General features: G+C 48.9%; 1 protein-coding gene across 1 annotated transcript; it reads left to right on the top strand.

Moving 5' to 3' along the window:
• The first annotated feature begins 209 nt into the window (after positions 1 to 209).
• On the top strand, positions 210 to 16655 carry USP14 (ubiquitin specific peptidase 14). Its single transcript, XM_078862807.1, has 16 exons — positions 210 to 313; positions 2217 to 2362; positions 3471 to 3503; positions 4792 to 4896; positions 6928 to 7031; positions 8389 to 8447; positions 9777 to 9907; positions 10294 to 10374; positions 10687 to 10760; positions 11486 to 11600; positions 13401 to 13466; positions 13612 to 13704; positions 13934 to 14065; positions 14283 to 14349; positions 15466 to 15573; positions 16464 to 16655. The coding sequence occupies exons 1-16, from the start codon at positions 298 to 300 to the stop codon at positions 16616 to 16618; spliced, it is 1485 nt and encodes a 494-aa protein (XP_078718933.1). The 5' UTR covers positions 210 to 297; the 3' UTR covers positions 16619 to 16655.
• The last annotated feature ends 512 nt before the right edge of the window (positions 16656 to 17167 follow it).

Genomic DNA, 17167 nt, shown 5'->3' with positions numbered 1-17167 from the left:
CGACGCCTCAGCCATTCTCTGCCCCACGTCTCCCCTGTGAGCCATTCTCTGCCCACGTCTCCCCTGTGAGCCATTCTCTGCCCCACGTCTCCCCTGTGAGCCATTCTCTGCCCACGTCTCCTCTGTGAGCCATTCTCTGCCCACGTCTCCTCTGAGCCATTCTCCGGCCACGCCTCCTCTGAGCCCGTTAGCCCAGGCTGAGTAGTCGATCTCCGAGGCATCGACACGGATCTGCCAATCAGCCCTCGCTGCCGAGCGCCGATTCGCGGCGAGTGTCGATCTCCGTCTCGCGTGGCGATGCCGTCTTATTCAGGTGCGCGCCCCGCGGGGCTCTCAGACGGGGTCCCCGGGGCGTTTGCGGGGTCTCCGAGACCCCTCTAGGGTCCCACGTGGCGATACGATATTCATAGAGACGATCCGGGGTGGCCCGTGGTTCCAGAGCCTCGGAGCAGTGGGATCTTAGAGGGTGTCCGGTCTTGACTAGAAGCCCCGCCGGGATCTGGGCTGGGTTACAGGCAACCGTTTTAGGCAAGGCCGGGGTCGGCGGCACTAGGCCGTTGGGCTTTTAACATTAAAATTATTGCTGTGAATTGTCTGCAATTTTATTAAATGTGCTCATATGAACAAGTTGTATATTTGGCTAAACCAGTGGTCGATTGTAATTACATTTGCAGCAGCATTATTAAAGTTATAATTGCACTCTGTTTACGAATGACTGAGTAAAAATTGTAATGGCTCCACGTTTGGATTCGTGGCGGTTGCCTCCGAACAAGTTTCCGTTTCATGTATTTGGTGAAGCGCTGTGAGCCATTGGGCTCTTGAGTCAGAGGACAGGGGGGTCATTTCGAGACGTTTTATGAGAATCTCGATGTGGGGAGGTTTGTGCGAGGACGTTGTGGACGAGGGACGTTCCATGGGGGAGATATTTGATGTGGGACATGTTCACGCGACAGGTTCACCGTATGAATGGTTAAACATGGGACGTTGGAGATGTTAGAGATGGGAGATGGTTGATGTGGGAGTTACACGGGAGGTACGAGTTTTGGGAGATCTTTGCAGACGGGGAGATGTTGATGCGTGAGATATTGGGGATGAGAAATAGTTAGGTGGGAGATGCGAACAAGTTCAAAGCAAGAGAGCTTGAAATTGTAAATGTTCCGGGAGAGAGATACGCATGAGGTGGTTGCTAAAGTGGGATATAGTTGTTGCGGAAGATGTGATAATTCAGGGGGAGATGTCCAAGTGAGAGAAGTTCTCTATCGCCGTAAGCGGTGGGCGCGCGGCCTCGCGGCGCCGTTTGCTGAGTCACAGGCCGGGAGGGGTCGCGCTGCGGCTGTGGAGAGAGGCCCAGAGAACTGCACCCGCAGATCCGTGGTGAAAGCAGTGCCATGTGCTGCTGTCCCACACCGCAGGCCATCATCGTCAGTGTGATTCCCTGCGCAAATGGTCATTGAGGAGGTGCTCCTCTTCTGTTTACACCGCTGAGCCAGTGGTGGAAACCATGCATTGCTGTGACGGGAGCGAGTACAGCTATAGGACAAACAAGTGGTACTCGTTGTATTGAGCCCTGGGGGATGATGAGCTGAGTTATCCACAACTTGGATATGATCTCGCAGTCTTCGTCTTCCGATTGTGAATCACTCTCCACCGCTGAGCCACCTGAGGCACCTAATCTTAAACCATGATCCCTGTCTAATCCATAACCCTAAACCCCAACCCTGAACCCTTAATCCCTGAGTTTAGGTATTAACCTAAACTCAAACTCCAAACCATAACCTGTAACTTGGAGAGCGCCATGCCTTAATGTTCCATCAGCTGGCTCCCAAGGATGGCCTGTGTAACTAAATTGGTCTGAGTTTGGATTTAAACAAATTTGCGGCGACAGTCGTCGCCACTTTCGTGATAACATCAGACTGGAGAGAACTTGGTTCACATGCTGTTAGCAAGTTTTAAAAGCTTTTTTTGGCCAATAAGCCATTGTCTCTGTCACGAACAAAGCGATAATTTGCGAGAGTCAGAGGTTTCCTATGAAGAGAATCTGGCTCAGAGTTTTCGAGATTTCTACGTGTGAAGTGTTGTGCGACTGTGTGCTTCATGATTTGCGGTTCATGACGTGCGGCGACGTAACGTGCTCGTACGTGTGGTGCGTGGTGCGCGGGATGTGATGTGATGTGTGGTTGTGTGGTTGTTTGGTTGTTTGGTTGCGACACGAGTAGTGAAGGTGAAGTGGGGCAAGGAGAAGTACGACGATGTGGAGTTGAACACGGACGAGGTTCCCATCGTCTTTAAGGCGCAGCTCTTTGCGCTAACGGGTGTGCACCCAGATCGCCAGAAGGTGATGCTCAAGGGCGCCACACTGAAGGTGAGAGGGTAGCCAGGAGCAGCTTGGGGTGGTAGCTCGGTGGCACTGGGAAGAGAAAGCACTGGATGTGTGTAAAAGAAAGATGGAATCAATGGTGGAGCCAAGATTTTCAGGTCGGGGGGATAACCCCTCCAGAAATGAAAAATGATAGGAGTTGTTAATAATTAAGGACTTGTCCCTTGCTTTTTATTTGACGCGTGTGCGGCGATGGCGCAGCCATCAATCGAGGATCGAATTCGAACCGCGTTGTGTGATCGGCATCGCGCTCGCTGAAGGTATGCCTTCAGGGAAGTCGTGTACTGTATACGCAACTATGCACAATTCTGAGTCACTTATAACTGCTTTGCCATTACTTATTGCCAATCATGTACTCAGACTATTGTCCTATAATCTCATAGAGTCCCAGGCACATAATAATATGCTACACAGTGGCAGTGGGGGTCGCAAAATGACGATTTATTACTAATAAACCCTGACGATCCGATCGAAATTAGGGATTTCGATCGGATCATTGGGGGGGCACGTGCCAATCCCCCCCCCACTGGCTCTGCCAGTGGATGTAATGATCTGTTAATTCATCCATTAAAATCGATTATGTTGGTCATGATGCATGTATTGGATGATCCGTGTGAGAATCAAGTCCTTAGGATTTCTGCAATTCCATGTAAATAATATGCTGATGGATTGGATACAACTGTACAATTGACACAAAAATAATAACGTGTTTGAGACTGTAGAAACAAATAAAATGGAGTTGAATAGAATCATGTCCCTTATTTTTTACATTTTATTTAAGCACCTCGATGAAACTGAATCATTACATGGGCAGTAGCAAATGGCTTACTGCTTAAAAAACCAACACTGCACAGGCAAGAGACCATGACGACGGTATATTGCAATAGACACCTGAAATGGACACAAAGCATGGTGCAGAATATCTCGGTCTGTTCATAAAAACAATCATAAAAGTCAACAGATAAAATAAAACTACGTTTCTCCACAGTACAGCGCTTTCACATAACACCAACCTGGCGCACATACTGGGTACATCTGTGTTAGCACATGTGAATTTTAACGGTCTAATTCCACTGCACGGTCTCTATTGCAGGATGACGACTGGGGAAACTTCAAATTAAAAGATGTGAGTATGCACACCTTGTTGTATGTTGGTTTTTATTACTATTTGTCGCTCTACTCATTACAGTTTCCGTAACCCTAGTGACGAAAGAAACTCCACTGCGTGATTTTGAACTTTGCTAGAACACTGCTGTGCTGTCCTCTTGGTTACAATCACGATACCCTCCATCCATCTTAGTCTCTACCTCTTCCGTTTTCCTTCCACTTTACAAAACAAGAAACGTTTCTCCAAATGTTTTATATCACACTGATAGCTACGTGTCCAATATGCTAGTTTCCATCTTAATTTTACCATGTATTGTGATTCCAAAGAACACAGGATGAGATGTTACTATCCTTTGTGCAAGCACTTCCAAGAGTTCATGAACAGTGAGCCTGGTGAAATTTGGGGAGCGCATCGTCAGTAGTGACCCTTTGGTTCCTAGGGTGTTTCGGCCTTTCATACTATACACCCTCCCCAAAGGCGGCCAGCGACAGGGTGATCAATCCTACGCTTGCGTCCCATTCCCAATTAGTCATAGGAGTTGCCTTGTTGTTGGTAGCCAACATCCCATGGGACTATGCATGGCAGGGGCGTCCTCCTCCCTGAGTCAAGCATTGTTGACTGCATACCTCCTGGCCCTCTCACTTTGGGGCCCAGCTGGGGTCTTTCCTCTTCATCCAGAGCCACTGACTGCTGCCTTCTGCCGCCTCCGATACAGCTTTGATTGCCGAACGCTGGCTCTGGCCCTTAATTCCCAGGTCTCTAAGCAGTCTGGTTGTAGATGTTGCCACAAAACCTCTGCAGCCCACCTCCACTGGTCGGACTTCTGTGTTCCAGCCATGATTTCATCAATCTCTCGTTGTGACACTCTCAAAATATTTTCTTGCTGTTCACAGGATGTGCAATAGCACATTTCCATCTCTGATCATCATTGTCCTGCAGGAATTCTTCGTATGTCAGGGTTGAATACAACAGAGGGTCGCGTATGTGTCTCGTGTGTGTGTTGTACGTGTGGAGCTATGTTACAATGGTTAGTACACTGCTAAGAACCCTGTAATCTGAGTTCGATTCCTGGCAGTGGACAACATCAGTAGCGATTATCTGAACCATTTCTGGACCACCCCTAGGTAAACTCAGCCTGTGCATAAACATGAGCACTAGGATGGGTGTGGTTCTGGCCACACCATCCCCGTGCCAGTCTAAATATGTTCTTGTTCTGTATTTTAAAGGCTACAAGGGGGCTCTTTTGCACGTGTAATTGTGCCTGTGCCGTGTTTGCCATGTGTATTGCACGCGCCGCGCCTGGCAGGGCATCACACTGCTGCTGATGGGCACAGCCGAGGCGCTGCCCACGGAGCCGATTGAAAAGCCCGTGTTCATGGAGGACATGTCCGAGGAACAGCTTGCCTCAGCTGTGAGTGTCCAGGGCGCTGCTGCCCTTCCCCCTACCTTGAGCTGGCAAAAATGTTGACGTGTGGAATTATAGATGTATATATATTTTTTTATATATGCCAACAATTGTATCCCGATTGTGTGATTGGTATAATGTCATGGGACAAATAATTATCCAGATATGTCGTAGAGCAATGCATCCCTCCGTGTTAGAGAATGACCCCCAGAAGAGGACATCACAGAGCTACTTAATTTATTTCAGACTAACTCTGGTCCACAGAGTATAAGGTCTAATTTTGTACGATGCATCCCTTGAGTGGATCTCCCAGGCTACAGACGTGTCATCGACTTGGCCCTGTTTATATTGCACATGCAGGATTGGGGGGTGGGGGTGGTTAGGGTAAATATGGTCCAATTTTTTACACGTTTTTAGTGTAAAGTGTTGTTGCTATTAGTGATTTACCTCATATAAAACCAGCCAGATTGATGAAAGCGTTGCATAAACTTTAATGATTAAAGCCAGTGCTACAAGGTTAAGCCTTGTTGACCTAGGTAATGATGTCATACATCATACCTTCATCGTCCCTCCCGATGACATGTGACATATTTCATCACGTGGCTTGGATCCTATCGTTATTATTGATAATTATTTTTCCGAGGACAAACGCATGTTGGAAATCGCTGCAGACTTTGTGCATATGCGTGGTTCTTCTTCCTTGTCCACTCGCGTGACACCGTTCCCTCGGAACACTCCACAGGATTCCACACTCCCGAGCCGTATGCATTGACACATATGCGCGCGTGACATTTGAAACATTTTGGTCGCCTTGTCGGGGCAGGCTGTTTTATCGTAGTCGTGTCCAGACGTGGCTGGGCCATAGCAGCCTGGGCTTGAGTCAGGTGGGAAGGTAGCTGCTGGGATTATTTTCTGTGCACCAGGGTGTTCCGTGGAAGATTTGAACCCAGGTCAGAGTGTAGTATAACATGTCATTTCTTCGCACACGCAATCAATTTATAATGGAGCAGAATATATATTTTCCTTAAACCAGTGCAACTTGGGTCATTGCTTATGGAATCTACGCAGCCATTTACCCAACCTCTTATTGTGTTGGTAGAAAATAAAATAGCAGATCTTGCTGGGTATTTTAGTACACACAAACACAATCTGAGTGCCTTAGGTCTTACAGTTCTTGAAACATTAACTTATGAACACTAACATGCTTGTTACTCATGTAATGCGTAATCTGTTGTACCGAGAGAAGTGGTGTCAGTTGATTTCTCTATGAATGTACTTTTTGTTGATATAAAGTTTATTTTTTATTCTCAAAATTGCACTAAATTGGTAGCGTTGCATTGGGTTGTGTGGGGGTTGTGGTGGGTAAGACGGCGTGTATTTGGTGCTTCCGTTTGTATGGTTATGCAGCAGAGCACGTAGAGACATGTCAAGCGCGTCCAACCACAGTAGATACATCTGTACATGTGTTCATGGTACACTACATGCCTATTTCTCCCTGTGATGCACACGCCCATGGTTTCCAATAGGCGCTGCAATAAACGAATGCGTTTAAACACAGTTTAAACACCGTATCAATATAAACTGCACGGTACACCGAGCATTGTTGTGAAATGATAATAGAGTTTTGGATAATTGTTTATGGAATTAATAATTGACTCCGAAAGTCACGGAAACAATGATGGAATCAGGTTGAAGTTTGGTAGCTATTTGAACCGATTGGCATACGTTGCCGTTCAAACCGCATGGTGCGTTCCAGTGAAGATATGGAATACGTGTTGAAAAATGCAGTCCTCTTTTGTCAGTCAAATTTGGAATGAAGGCCTCACCACAGATGGCTTATAGCTTGGCTCGTTGTACCATATTTCACCACATTGAAAGTTGGAGGTTGGTGAAGGTTGATAAACAAATTGTCAATGTATTTTTTGGTAATATTTTTTTTCTGAACGCCATTATGGACAACGCTCTGATAAAATTCAATTACCAACCCCAGTTGTGGTCACGCGTGCGTGTGGTGCACATCGGCGTGTGCGATTGCAGCTGGAGCTGCCACCTGGCCTCACGAACCTGGGGAACACGTGCTACATGAACGCCACGGTGCAGTGCTTGCGCAGCGTTCCAGAGCTGCGTGACGCCCTGCTACGGTAGCGCCACCGCCAGCTGCTCTTGCTGGGCCAACTTGTCTCAATACACACACATACACACACACACATACACACACATACACACACACATACACACACACACCCACACACATATAAATACAGTTATACATGTACTCATTCTCCACACACAAATGCCACCTGCCCACCAGTCACAATATACCTGCACATATGCATAGATACAGATACACACATACACACGTACAATGAGAAAGATCCCTTGTATAGCTTTAACAGACTGTGAGGACAAGCGCTGTTAGAGAGCACCTGTGAACGCCAACATGGCACACGAGGGGGTGGGTGGCCAGCACCACGCTCGGCCACTTTTTTCTCCCTGGGCCATGTTTACACATCACCCCAAGTACTCATTTCAGGCTGAGACGACCTAGGGGAGGCCCAGGACTGGTTCAAATATTCGTCACCAATGTTGGCTGAGCAAGAATTGAACTCGGGTCACTGGGTTCATAGCATAGTACGCTTACCACTACACCACCACATCCCATTATACACACATACGCACATCATACACTCAGATCAAGATCCTCTATATAGCCTCCACAGGACCCTTGGGGCAAGTGCTATTAGCAAGCGACTATTAAGTTCAGAATGGCACTGGAGTGGGTGGGGTGCCTAGTCCCAAGTCTGGCTGCTTCTATCTCCCCAGAATTGATGTATACACACCACTCCAGGTACCCGAGTTAATGCTGAGTTAACCTAGTCAATGTCAAAGACTGGTTCAGATATTCGTCACTGATATTAACCGCATACACACACATACAAATTATTTGTATGCATGTACGGACATGAACACTTTACACATAAACATGACCCATATACACAACCAATACTCTGTCCTTGCACGCAGATATGACACACAACATATATGCACATATAAATATAATGACACATCCAAACACCAACACTACACGCGCTCAAATACCTTATGAACAGAACATTCTGTAAAAGTTGCTGTGGCATGATGTAAGGCTTATATTCTTATCCCTCTAACCAAACAGTGATGGCTGTAGCTGCATTAACGCATGAGGTGTGAGTGTGCACGCATTCATTCATTCTCTCGTGAGATGTCAGAGTGTTGGACACCGCTGAGCTTTTCTCAAATTTGCTCCAACGTCTAATCTCCCATTACAAGTCTGGACGTGCGCTTGTGTGTCTGGTTTGAAGTCTGCAATTCAAAACAGCATTCGTAGACTTAGATAGGATCCATGGACTTAATAAATAGGATGCATAGAGACAAGCGATGAGACGAGTGGAATGGTAGGGGTTTGTCGCTGCCGGTTTGCGAGTGGAGGGCTGACTGACGATGTCGTGTGCCCCACAGGTACTCGGACAACATGCACTCAGGGGGCATTGTCATGCTAGCTCAGTCCATCACAGCAGGTACCCGCCACAGCCCCCCGCAACATCATGTACCCGCGTCACCTGCCGTTACGGTTTTTAATTGTTGTGTATAATTGCGTGTCATGCATAATCATATGCAAAACAATCTATAAGAAATCTGTTGTCGGTTTACCACACTTATCAAGAGGCCTAAGAATAGTCCAGCCCTGTGCGTGTGTAGGAAAGTGTTCTCACACTCACACATGCTCTTACATACTCCCACACAATGCAACAACAGCAACAGCAGTCGCCATTTGCCACTAAGTGACGGCGATGTTATCACAGCGCATGTGTAGAGGAGTGAAATACGCAGTGCGTACAGTTAATCGAGGGCAACTGAGGACAAACAGGTGCGCGTGTGCAACACGAGGGTTGCACGGACAAACCGCTAGTTGTTAAGGGGCTTGAAGCAGGTGCAAACGGGGTCGACCGGTTGTGCACGTTGAGAACGGAGGTGTTGCCAGGGAGACGGGAGATGAGGGTTGATTGATGGGCCAACAGGCCCCGGCCTGGCGAGAGCTTAGAGACGCACGAGAGGTCTCGGATAATTAGCGGAGCGATATAAGGGCGTGTGCGGGAGCGGAGGGGGAGTTGTTGCCGGGGACCGAGTGTGAAGACATCTCGGCGCTGCCGCTCCAGCCGTCAACGCAAACTCAACCCTCCCGCCGTCGCCAGGTGGGTGGTGGCTGATCTCTCCGCCCGGGACAGACGGCTGAGCGGGTCTGAGGGAGCGTAGGTGAGGGCAGCGGTAGAGTTGTAGAGACGCTGTGTGCGGAGACGCTGTGTGTGGAGTCGCTGAGAGCAGAGCTGCGGAGTGCAGGATAAGTGAGGTGGAAGGTAGATAAGAGTGGGGAGAAGTTAAACACAAGTGACCGTATAGATAGTTATAGGAGTACCTACAACTGGTGCAAGAATAGCTGAATAAAGTGTGAGCAGGTGACTTGTTACAACGTGTCGGTGTGAGTAATTTTTGAAGACACTACACATGTGCCAGGCGAGTTGCACATCGAGGCCACATGAAGTGGCTCAGGCTCGCTGACAAGAGGTCACAGGACATACTCAGGTGTTATATGGGTTAACTGCCTGAGATGACTTGACAGATGCACCAATCGGTCCACTCGTTACTAAAATCAGACCGGATTTGTTTGATCAATTCCATGACTTTTGTAATCGATTATCAATTCCAGCATCGTTTGTGACGAGACACAGCGGTGCGGCGCTGCTGCTGCTGCGATGTCACTCGTGAGTCCGGCAAAGCCCCACCCAGTCTCAAGACTCTTGTTCAGGAGGCACTTGCTTGTGACCTGACGGAGTGCTGCTGGCTTGCAGGAATCCGCGACCTGTTTGTGGCGATGGACCGCACTTCCGCGAGCATCCCCCCTGTCATCTTGCTGCAGCTGCTGCACATGGCCTTCCCACAGTTCGCCGAGAAAGGAGAACACGGGCAGTACCTACAGCAGGTGCGGGCTGGCAGCCACGACGCACTTGGGCCGTAACAACGTGTCACTACGTGTCAATTTTCAAGGGCCATGGCATGAAATATTGAAATATTAGCCTACTACGTATGTTTATGGTTGAAGGCAGTAACTTATTCTTTTGTTGAGTCACAGGGGAGCGGTGGTGCAGTGGTTCACACACTGCGCTGTGAACACATCCACCTGACTTATATGTATATTAAACTTGTTTGGTACAGTACATAGCCAGCTGTACTAATCGGAGGTGCGGAATCTTAATCGGTGCTGACAATCGAATCACTAGCAGGAAGGTGGGGTCGTTCCATAAATTCACGTAGCGCTTGTGCGCCCGCGTCTCCCGTCATCGTGCCCCATCGCATGTTCCTGGGCAGGACGCCAACGAGTGCTGGGTGCAGATCATGCGCATGCTGCAGCAAAAGCTACCGCCGCTGCAGAACTCGCCGAGTGCTGAGGTACGTGCAGTGCAGCACCTCCATCTCCACCGCTCTCGCGTGTGCTGACGGATGGAGTGACAGAACGATGGACGGAGTGACAGACTGACAGATGGATGGGACTTTCCAGTGGATTGATGGACAGACTGACTTTTTGACAGACGGGATGGGGATGGACCAGATTCCAGTCCGACTATCAGATGAACGTATCAACTGATAGACGGACCGAAGGATGGGGCTGTGCCCGCTTGTGTGTTCACGCGCGAGTTTACGGTGGACACATGTGGCGTGGGCGTCTCGTAGACCTTGCGTGCATGCTGCTCTGTGTTGCAGGAGGAAGGAGCGGAGGGCGCGGCCTCCAGGAAGAACTTCATCGACGAGTACTTTGGAATCGAGTTTGAGACCGAGTATCCTGACCGAGCGGAGGCGTCGTGCTCACAGGGGGGGCTCCCTGTGAGCGTCTTTCACCTCGCCGGGGGGTTCCCAGGACCCCGTGAGACAAATACAAGGAGCCTGCGTTAGCAGTGGCGCACAAGCACGAAGTGAAAACAATACCGTGCTTAAGCCTTCAATGAACACTATGCATAGTGGGGGCATGTTTGGGACTTTGGCCCTTTGGAATAGAGGACAGGAAGTTTGGGATGTCCCAGGCATATAAATGAGTAGCGAGTAGGTCACATGTTACTACATATCTCCTCAACCAATCGCTTTGGAACTCACCGATATCGGTGTCCCAGATCTTTGTACATTTTTTTTCAGGTAGGACCAGCACCAAATATTGGGAAAAAAGCGTGATTGTACACCATGAAACGTAACGTTGTGTAAGAGCGTGATTCACGCTTGAACTCGCAAGTGCATAGGCATGGCTGATGCGCGTGTCTGTCTGCACTAGTGCGCCAGCGTGTTTACATGGGCACGGCTTTTTAGTGGAGCTTCTCTGAATAGATCGGCTTGTGTGCTTATTTAAAACGTGCCCGTCGGAAAACCAGGTGTGGTTTTGGTTTGGGTCATGTTGACTGTGCAGTACTTTCTGATTAGCATGCTGGTGGTGGAGGCTCTTGGGGGTGGATGTGTACGAGCGGAAACGCCAGATACCAGCGGTGTACTCCTTAACACGCGCCGCGCCGACCAGGATGAAGTGCGCCGAGTCGGAGGAGGAGGAGGTCACCAAGGGACGGGAGACGCAGATGCAGCTCAGCTGCTTCATCAACCAGGACGTGAAATACCTGAGCACAGGGCTCCGGGGGGTACGTCTTGCACACGCACCGGCGCACACGTGTAAGCGTGCAGACACGAGCCGAGACAGACTGCTGAGGGGACTGATACCCTGTCAGACACCCTTGCCAGCACCCGCTAAGATCCAAGGTTCCAGTCCGGGATCCAGCCGCCTATTATTAGACCACGTTCTAAAGTTAAGTGAGTTTATGATATTCTTGGTTCTTTCGGGAAGATGAATCCCTGCAGTCACGAAAGCTTGAAATCGAAATCTTTCAGGAAAGTCACGTAGAAGGGTAAAAAAAAAGCAATATTGTTTTATTTGTATTATTTTATTATTTCCCTTCTACGTGACTTTACCGAAAGAACCAAGAATATGAATCCCTGCAGTCACGAAAGCTTTAAATTGCGTTTATGATCTCAACAGTGTGCAGATATCGTTGCAGTGATCTACCCACTGCTGGATGAAGGACTCCCCAATCGGTCGGCATCTCTCGCGGTGTCACGGTGCCACAATCGTTCTAATAATAATAGTTCAATTTGTAACGCGCGCAAATTTGCAGACGTAGTGGCGCAACTCAGAGGCGCGGAGCCAAGCTCAGAGTCGCTCGAAAGCATGATTGTAGAGGTGAGTTTTTAAGTTTCTCTTGAAGGAGGCGATTGAGGTGATGCTGCGAATGTGCAGAGGGATATCGTTCCAGACTGTTGGGGCTGCCACCGAGAAGCGGCGCATAGACATGACCATCCAATCAACATCAAATTCTAGCTCTGTGCACGTCATGATTTCACCGCTCTATTGCCATGCGATGAATGCTCTTCCCAAGGTCAGCACTAAATGTGAATAACAGCCATTCATGTGACTTGAGAGCAGTTCCGTGACATCATTTTCTGAAATTTCCTTTTTTCCCCTCGCCAAGCTCCTCCGCGGGTCGTTCTTGTGAACAGCTCACACCTGAATGTTTCTCGCCTGCGTCAACAAATAAAAACAACAAACAATATCTGCCATCATGACAGCCACTTTTGACTTTAAACTTGCCTGACTGAACGAAGTCATATTCTTTGGTTCTTTCGGTAAAGTCATGTAGATAGAATAATATGAAAGTGATTAAAAATAAAACAAATATTTTAAAAAATACACTAATGTAGGACTGTAGCTTGGTTCTTAATTGGAGTGAGTGTACTGGCAATCTATAATGTAGAATGTAGCCTGGTTATTAAGTTTGGTGAGTGTACTAGTCGTCTATATAGTCTATAATGTTTTCCTGATGACGACCGCTTGTGTTGCGATGGAAAAGTCGTGTTTTTTTTAAATGAAAGAACCAACAATAAGTCTACATTATAGACTGCCAGTACGGCCACCCAGATTAATAACCAGGCTACAGTCTACATTATAGACTGCCAGTACGCTCACCCAGATTAATAACCAGGCTACAGTCTACATTATAGACTGCCAGTACACTCCGATTAAGAACCAGGCTACAGTCTACATTATAGACTGCCAGTACACTCCGTTTAAGAACCAGGCTACAGTCTACATTATAGACTGCCAGTACACTCCGATTAAGAACCAGGCTACAGTCTACATTATAGACTGCCAGTACACTCACTCCGATTAAGAACCAAGCTACAGTCTACATTAGTGTTTTTATTATTTTTATTTTATTTGTAGAACTTTTAATTAACTTTATTTTTCATTATTGTTTTTCTTTACCGAAAGAACCAAAGAATATGACAGCCACTGTTAGGTGGTGTGGGGAGAGTCCTCCATCAGGAGCACTTGCCCACGCTGCTTAGAGCCGCCTGCTTGACTTATGCTTTTGTCTTTGTTTTAGCGTCTCCAAGAAGAAATTACGAAGCGGTCGGCCACGCTGAACAGAGACGCACTGTACATTAAATCTGTGGGTACCATCGCACAATTTGCCGACAAGGCGCTTGAATGCAGTGGCGCACACGTGACTTGGGATTAAAACTGTTTCTGTCACTTTCTCATGGCAGTCAGACCATCCACGTGTCGTGTGTGTGTGCGTGTGTGCGACGTCGCAGTCAAAAGTCAACCGCCTTCCAGCCTACCTCACCGTGCAGATGGTCCGCTTTTTCTACAAGGAGAAGGAGTCCGTCAATGCCAAAATCCTGAAGGCAAGTCTTGTTCACACCTGAACACACCTGATCATACCTGGGTATGCCTGATCACAACAGAAATAAATCTCGCGCATCTGTGTCCACGCTCAAGTGTGTACGTCTGTGGTGTGTGCACGTCTGCCTGTGTTGTGCATGCGTCTGCCTGCGCGTATATGTGTGCGCGCGCGCATACGTAAGTGTGTGCGAGTGTACGTGCGTGCGTGTGTGAGCATACGTGCATGTGCAGGACGTGAAGTTCCCGCTGATATTGGACGTATTTGAGCTCTGCACGGCGTCGCTGCAGGAGAAGATGATGCCTGTGCGGGTCCTCTTCAAGGAGATGGAGGACCGCAAGGTAGAGCAGCAGCAACAGCAGCAGGTGAGCACTGGGATTCAGAGTACTCTATCTTACTTGAACTCCCCAAACAACATTTGAACCCCTGGACCTAACCGTAAAGATAACCCTCGTATTTATATCCTGGAGTCCAAATAATATCAAGTTTTCTGACCCCGGGGTTCAAAACAATATCTCACCGATGGATGCTCCAACCACCGATGGGTGGCAAATGACCTTTTGTGTGACCTCTCCCGGGCAGGCCAAGGGCGCCGTGTCCAAGGAAACGGACAACAAAGTGAAACTGGAGCCCTACTCATTCCCTGACGGTGAGAGATCACTCGGCTCTTCATTCATGCCATTGGTTGGTTACGCCACAAGGGAGGCTTAGCACCAGGGGAGTAACGCTGCATTGATTACAGTGAGGCATAGCGTGCAGAAGGGCCATTGCTCGACATGTCGCCTGTCATCCATTTCCTGTAAAGGCACTGTCATTGATGAATGTGTTGAGTTATTGCTATTTGTGCTTATTCACCATTACCACAAATAAACGTGTTTATATTAATTACAGTGGATGTTTATGCTCACACGGCATGCTCTGAATTGTGCGCTAAACAGTATTTTGCGTATTAATTTGTGTGGGTTGTATGTAAATGAGATTGCAAATTATTCATCCTCCCAACACATTTGTGAGAGTGATCGTGATTTGGGGGTCACAATTCTCTACGAGAATATCCTTTGTCTGGTATGCCTGGCGTGCTTCCTTTGGCCCAGTTTCATCCGTCTCGGTTTTCTCAAGTAGCTGGAAGATAACATTTGCATGTAATGTATAATGTTTTGTTGCATACGCTGTAATGAATTCACCTCCACGTATGCTTTTACACTTGCATCATAGAGCTTATGAATCAATTTTAATCAACAAATTGTTTGATTGCTTTGCAATTGAAACTCTGCAGCTTCACGGAAACCCCGCATCCACGAAAGGGTCTGTGCGCCACAACGGATAAAAAAAGATTTGAATGTGAAATCAAATCATGACCCTGAATTGTGCCGACTCATTGATTCGTGGGATGCAGGATCAATCATTGAGAGTCTACTCAGGTGCCCGGTGACATTTCCCGCTCGGGCTGCTGATAGACTTGACGCCTGATGTAGCCCACCCTTTGAGCGCAGTGAAGGCAGCAGCAGCAGCAATCCTATCGCTGTCCCTGTCACATGTTCCCCTCGGCCCGGGCGAAAGCACCTTCGAATCGCGATTGTTGACCCAGCTAATTGCCGGCCCACGCAGACATTAATGAGTTCACTTTCACCGCTGATCCGTCTCGTCGGTAAGTTGTAATTAAAATTGGTTCAGACACCCGGTACCACTGGGAGTTGATGACCTTTTCATGTTCACCCCCACCCCTCTCGCCCGCTGCCACCTTACCCTTTCCCTGCCCAAACAGACGTGGGCTCCAACAACTCTGGGTACTACGAGCTGTCGGCCGTGCTCACCCACCAGGGTCGCTCGAGCTCCTCGGGGCACTACGTGGCCTGGGTCCGCCGGAAAGAGGGTACACATTTGCACACGCATGTATACATACATGAACTGTGTGCAGACACGCACCAATGTATACACACAAAGACAAAGATCCCTCGCACTGTTGGGCCAAGTGCTGTTACCGAGCACCTACGAAGGCCAACGTGGCATGCGCCGGGGGTGGTGTGGCCAGCACCCTGCCTGGCCGCCTTTATCTCCCCATTGTTGATGTTTTTACACTGCACTGGGTACTCATTTACGGCTGAATCGACCTAGGGAGGCATTGGACCAGTTTAGATAATAGCACTGGCGCTAGCCATAAGCGGGAATTGAATTCGGCTCGACGAGTTTGCAGCTCAGTGCGCGAATGACTGCACCACCGCTCCCCCACTCGATACACGCACATGCACACGCATATGCACATGCACATGCATCACTATTGTGTGGGCATGCATGGTACTGGACATCTGTGAAAAAAAGCTTTGGAGCTAATTGGATTCCTCCAGGATAAATATTCTGTTTCTGGTTAGTAGTGCAATGCGCTAACCACCAAGCTACCACCCCCTACTGCATATGCACACGTACGGTGTATACACCCACATCTGGCAACCCGTTGTCAATGCACTGTTGGTTGGGGCCTCTCTGTGCCGTGTCAGTCATGGGGGGCTGACTACACCTCACGCAGCAAGGGGCAGCCTTCATCTAGCAGTGACTTGACAGAGGGGCTGAAATCATTACCTAATTATCATAAACGGATAATCTGCACGAGCAGAGTTTGATCACAGAACTTCTCGGCCGCTCTACCAACTTCACTGGATAAGACGTCATTTGAAAGTTTACGATGTGTAGATTACGTGACAATGAGGTTGAAATTAAAGATGTTGACCTTTTGACTTGTTCTGTGCTCTCTGTGCCGCCCGGCAGATGAGTGGGTGAAGTGTGACGATGACAGGGTGAGCGTGGTGCACTCGGAGGAGATCCTCAAGCTGTCGGGCGGCGGGGACTGGCACATCGCCTACGTGCTGCTCTACAGCCCCCGACGCCTCGAGGCGCTCACCTTGTCCCCCCAGCCCCAGTGAGACCTCTACGGAAGGGAGGGAAGTGGGTGGGCACGGGGGCGGGAGGGGGGGCTCGGATTGGCGATGTGAACGCCACGAGCTGCCGTCGACGTTGATTCTGAGGTTGAGTAAATACGAGCGTATCGAGGGGGGCACCACAAAATTTGGGGGGGTGGGGGGGGGCACCTTGCACCCTCTGTGTAAAACTGCCCGAGTGGGAGCAGAGATTTGATATTGCGAGGGTTCGACCGTGCAACAAGTGACTGTGGAGTCTGGCAAAAGGCAGAAAGTGATGGCAAGGTCGGCGACCTTTTCGGCTTGACCCCGAGTGCCTCCCCAGCCACTCCGTGGAGCTGCCTCTCGATAGGGGAGGGGGGCACAAAGGGAGGGGTCATCTGCTTTTTTATTTCTGGGGGGCGGGAGCACAGACCCCACATTCCAGATGGGAGGGGGAACGTGGGAGTTTAAAACCGCGGGTTCACCCGGGGAGTGGTAGCGGCAACAGCAGCAGCATCTCGTGTGTTGAGATTGGCTCGGTCGTGACTCCGAGTTGCTGCTGCTGCCGCTGCT

The sequence above is a fragment of the Lampetra fluviatilis genome, chromosome 14 (genome assembly GCF_964198595.1).
Source record: "Lampetra fluviatilis chromosome 14, kcLamFluv1.1, whole genome shotgun sequence".
Lineage (NCBI taxonomy): Eukaryota > Metazoa > Chordata > Hyperoartia > Petromyzontiformes > Petromyzontidae > Lampetra > Lampetra fluviatilis.
The sequence above is the reverse complement of the archived record's forward strand: the minus strand, read 5'-3'. Positions and strand labels throughout refer to the sequence as shown.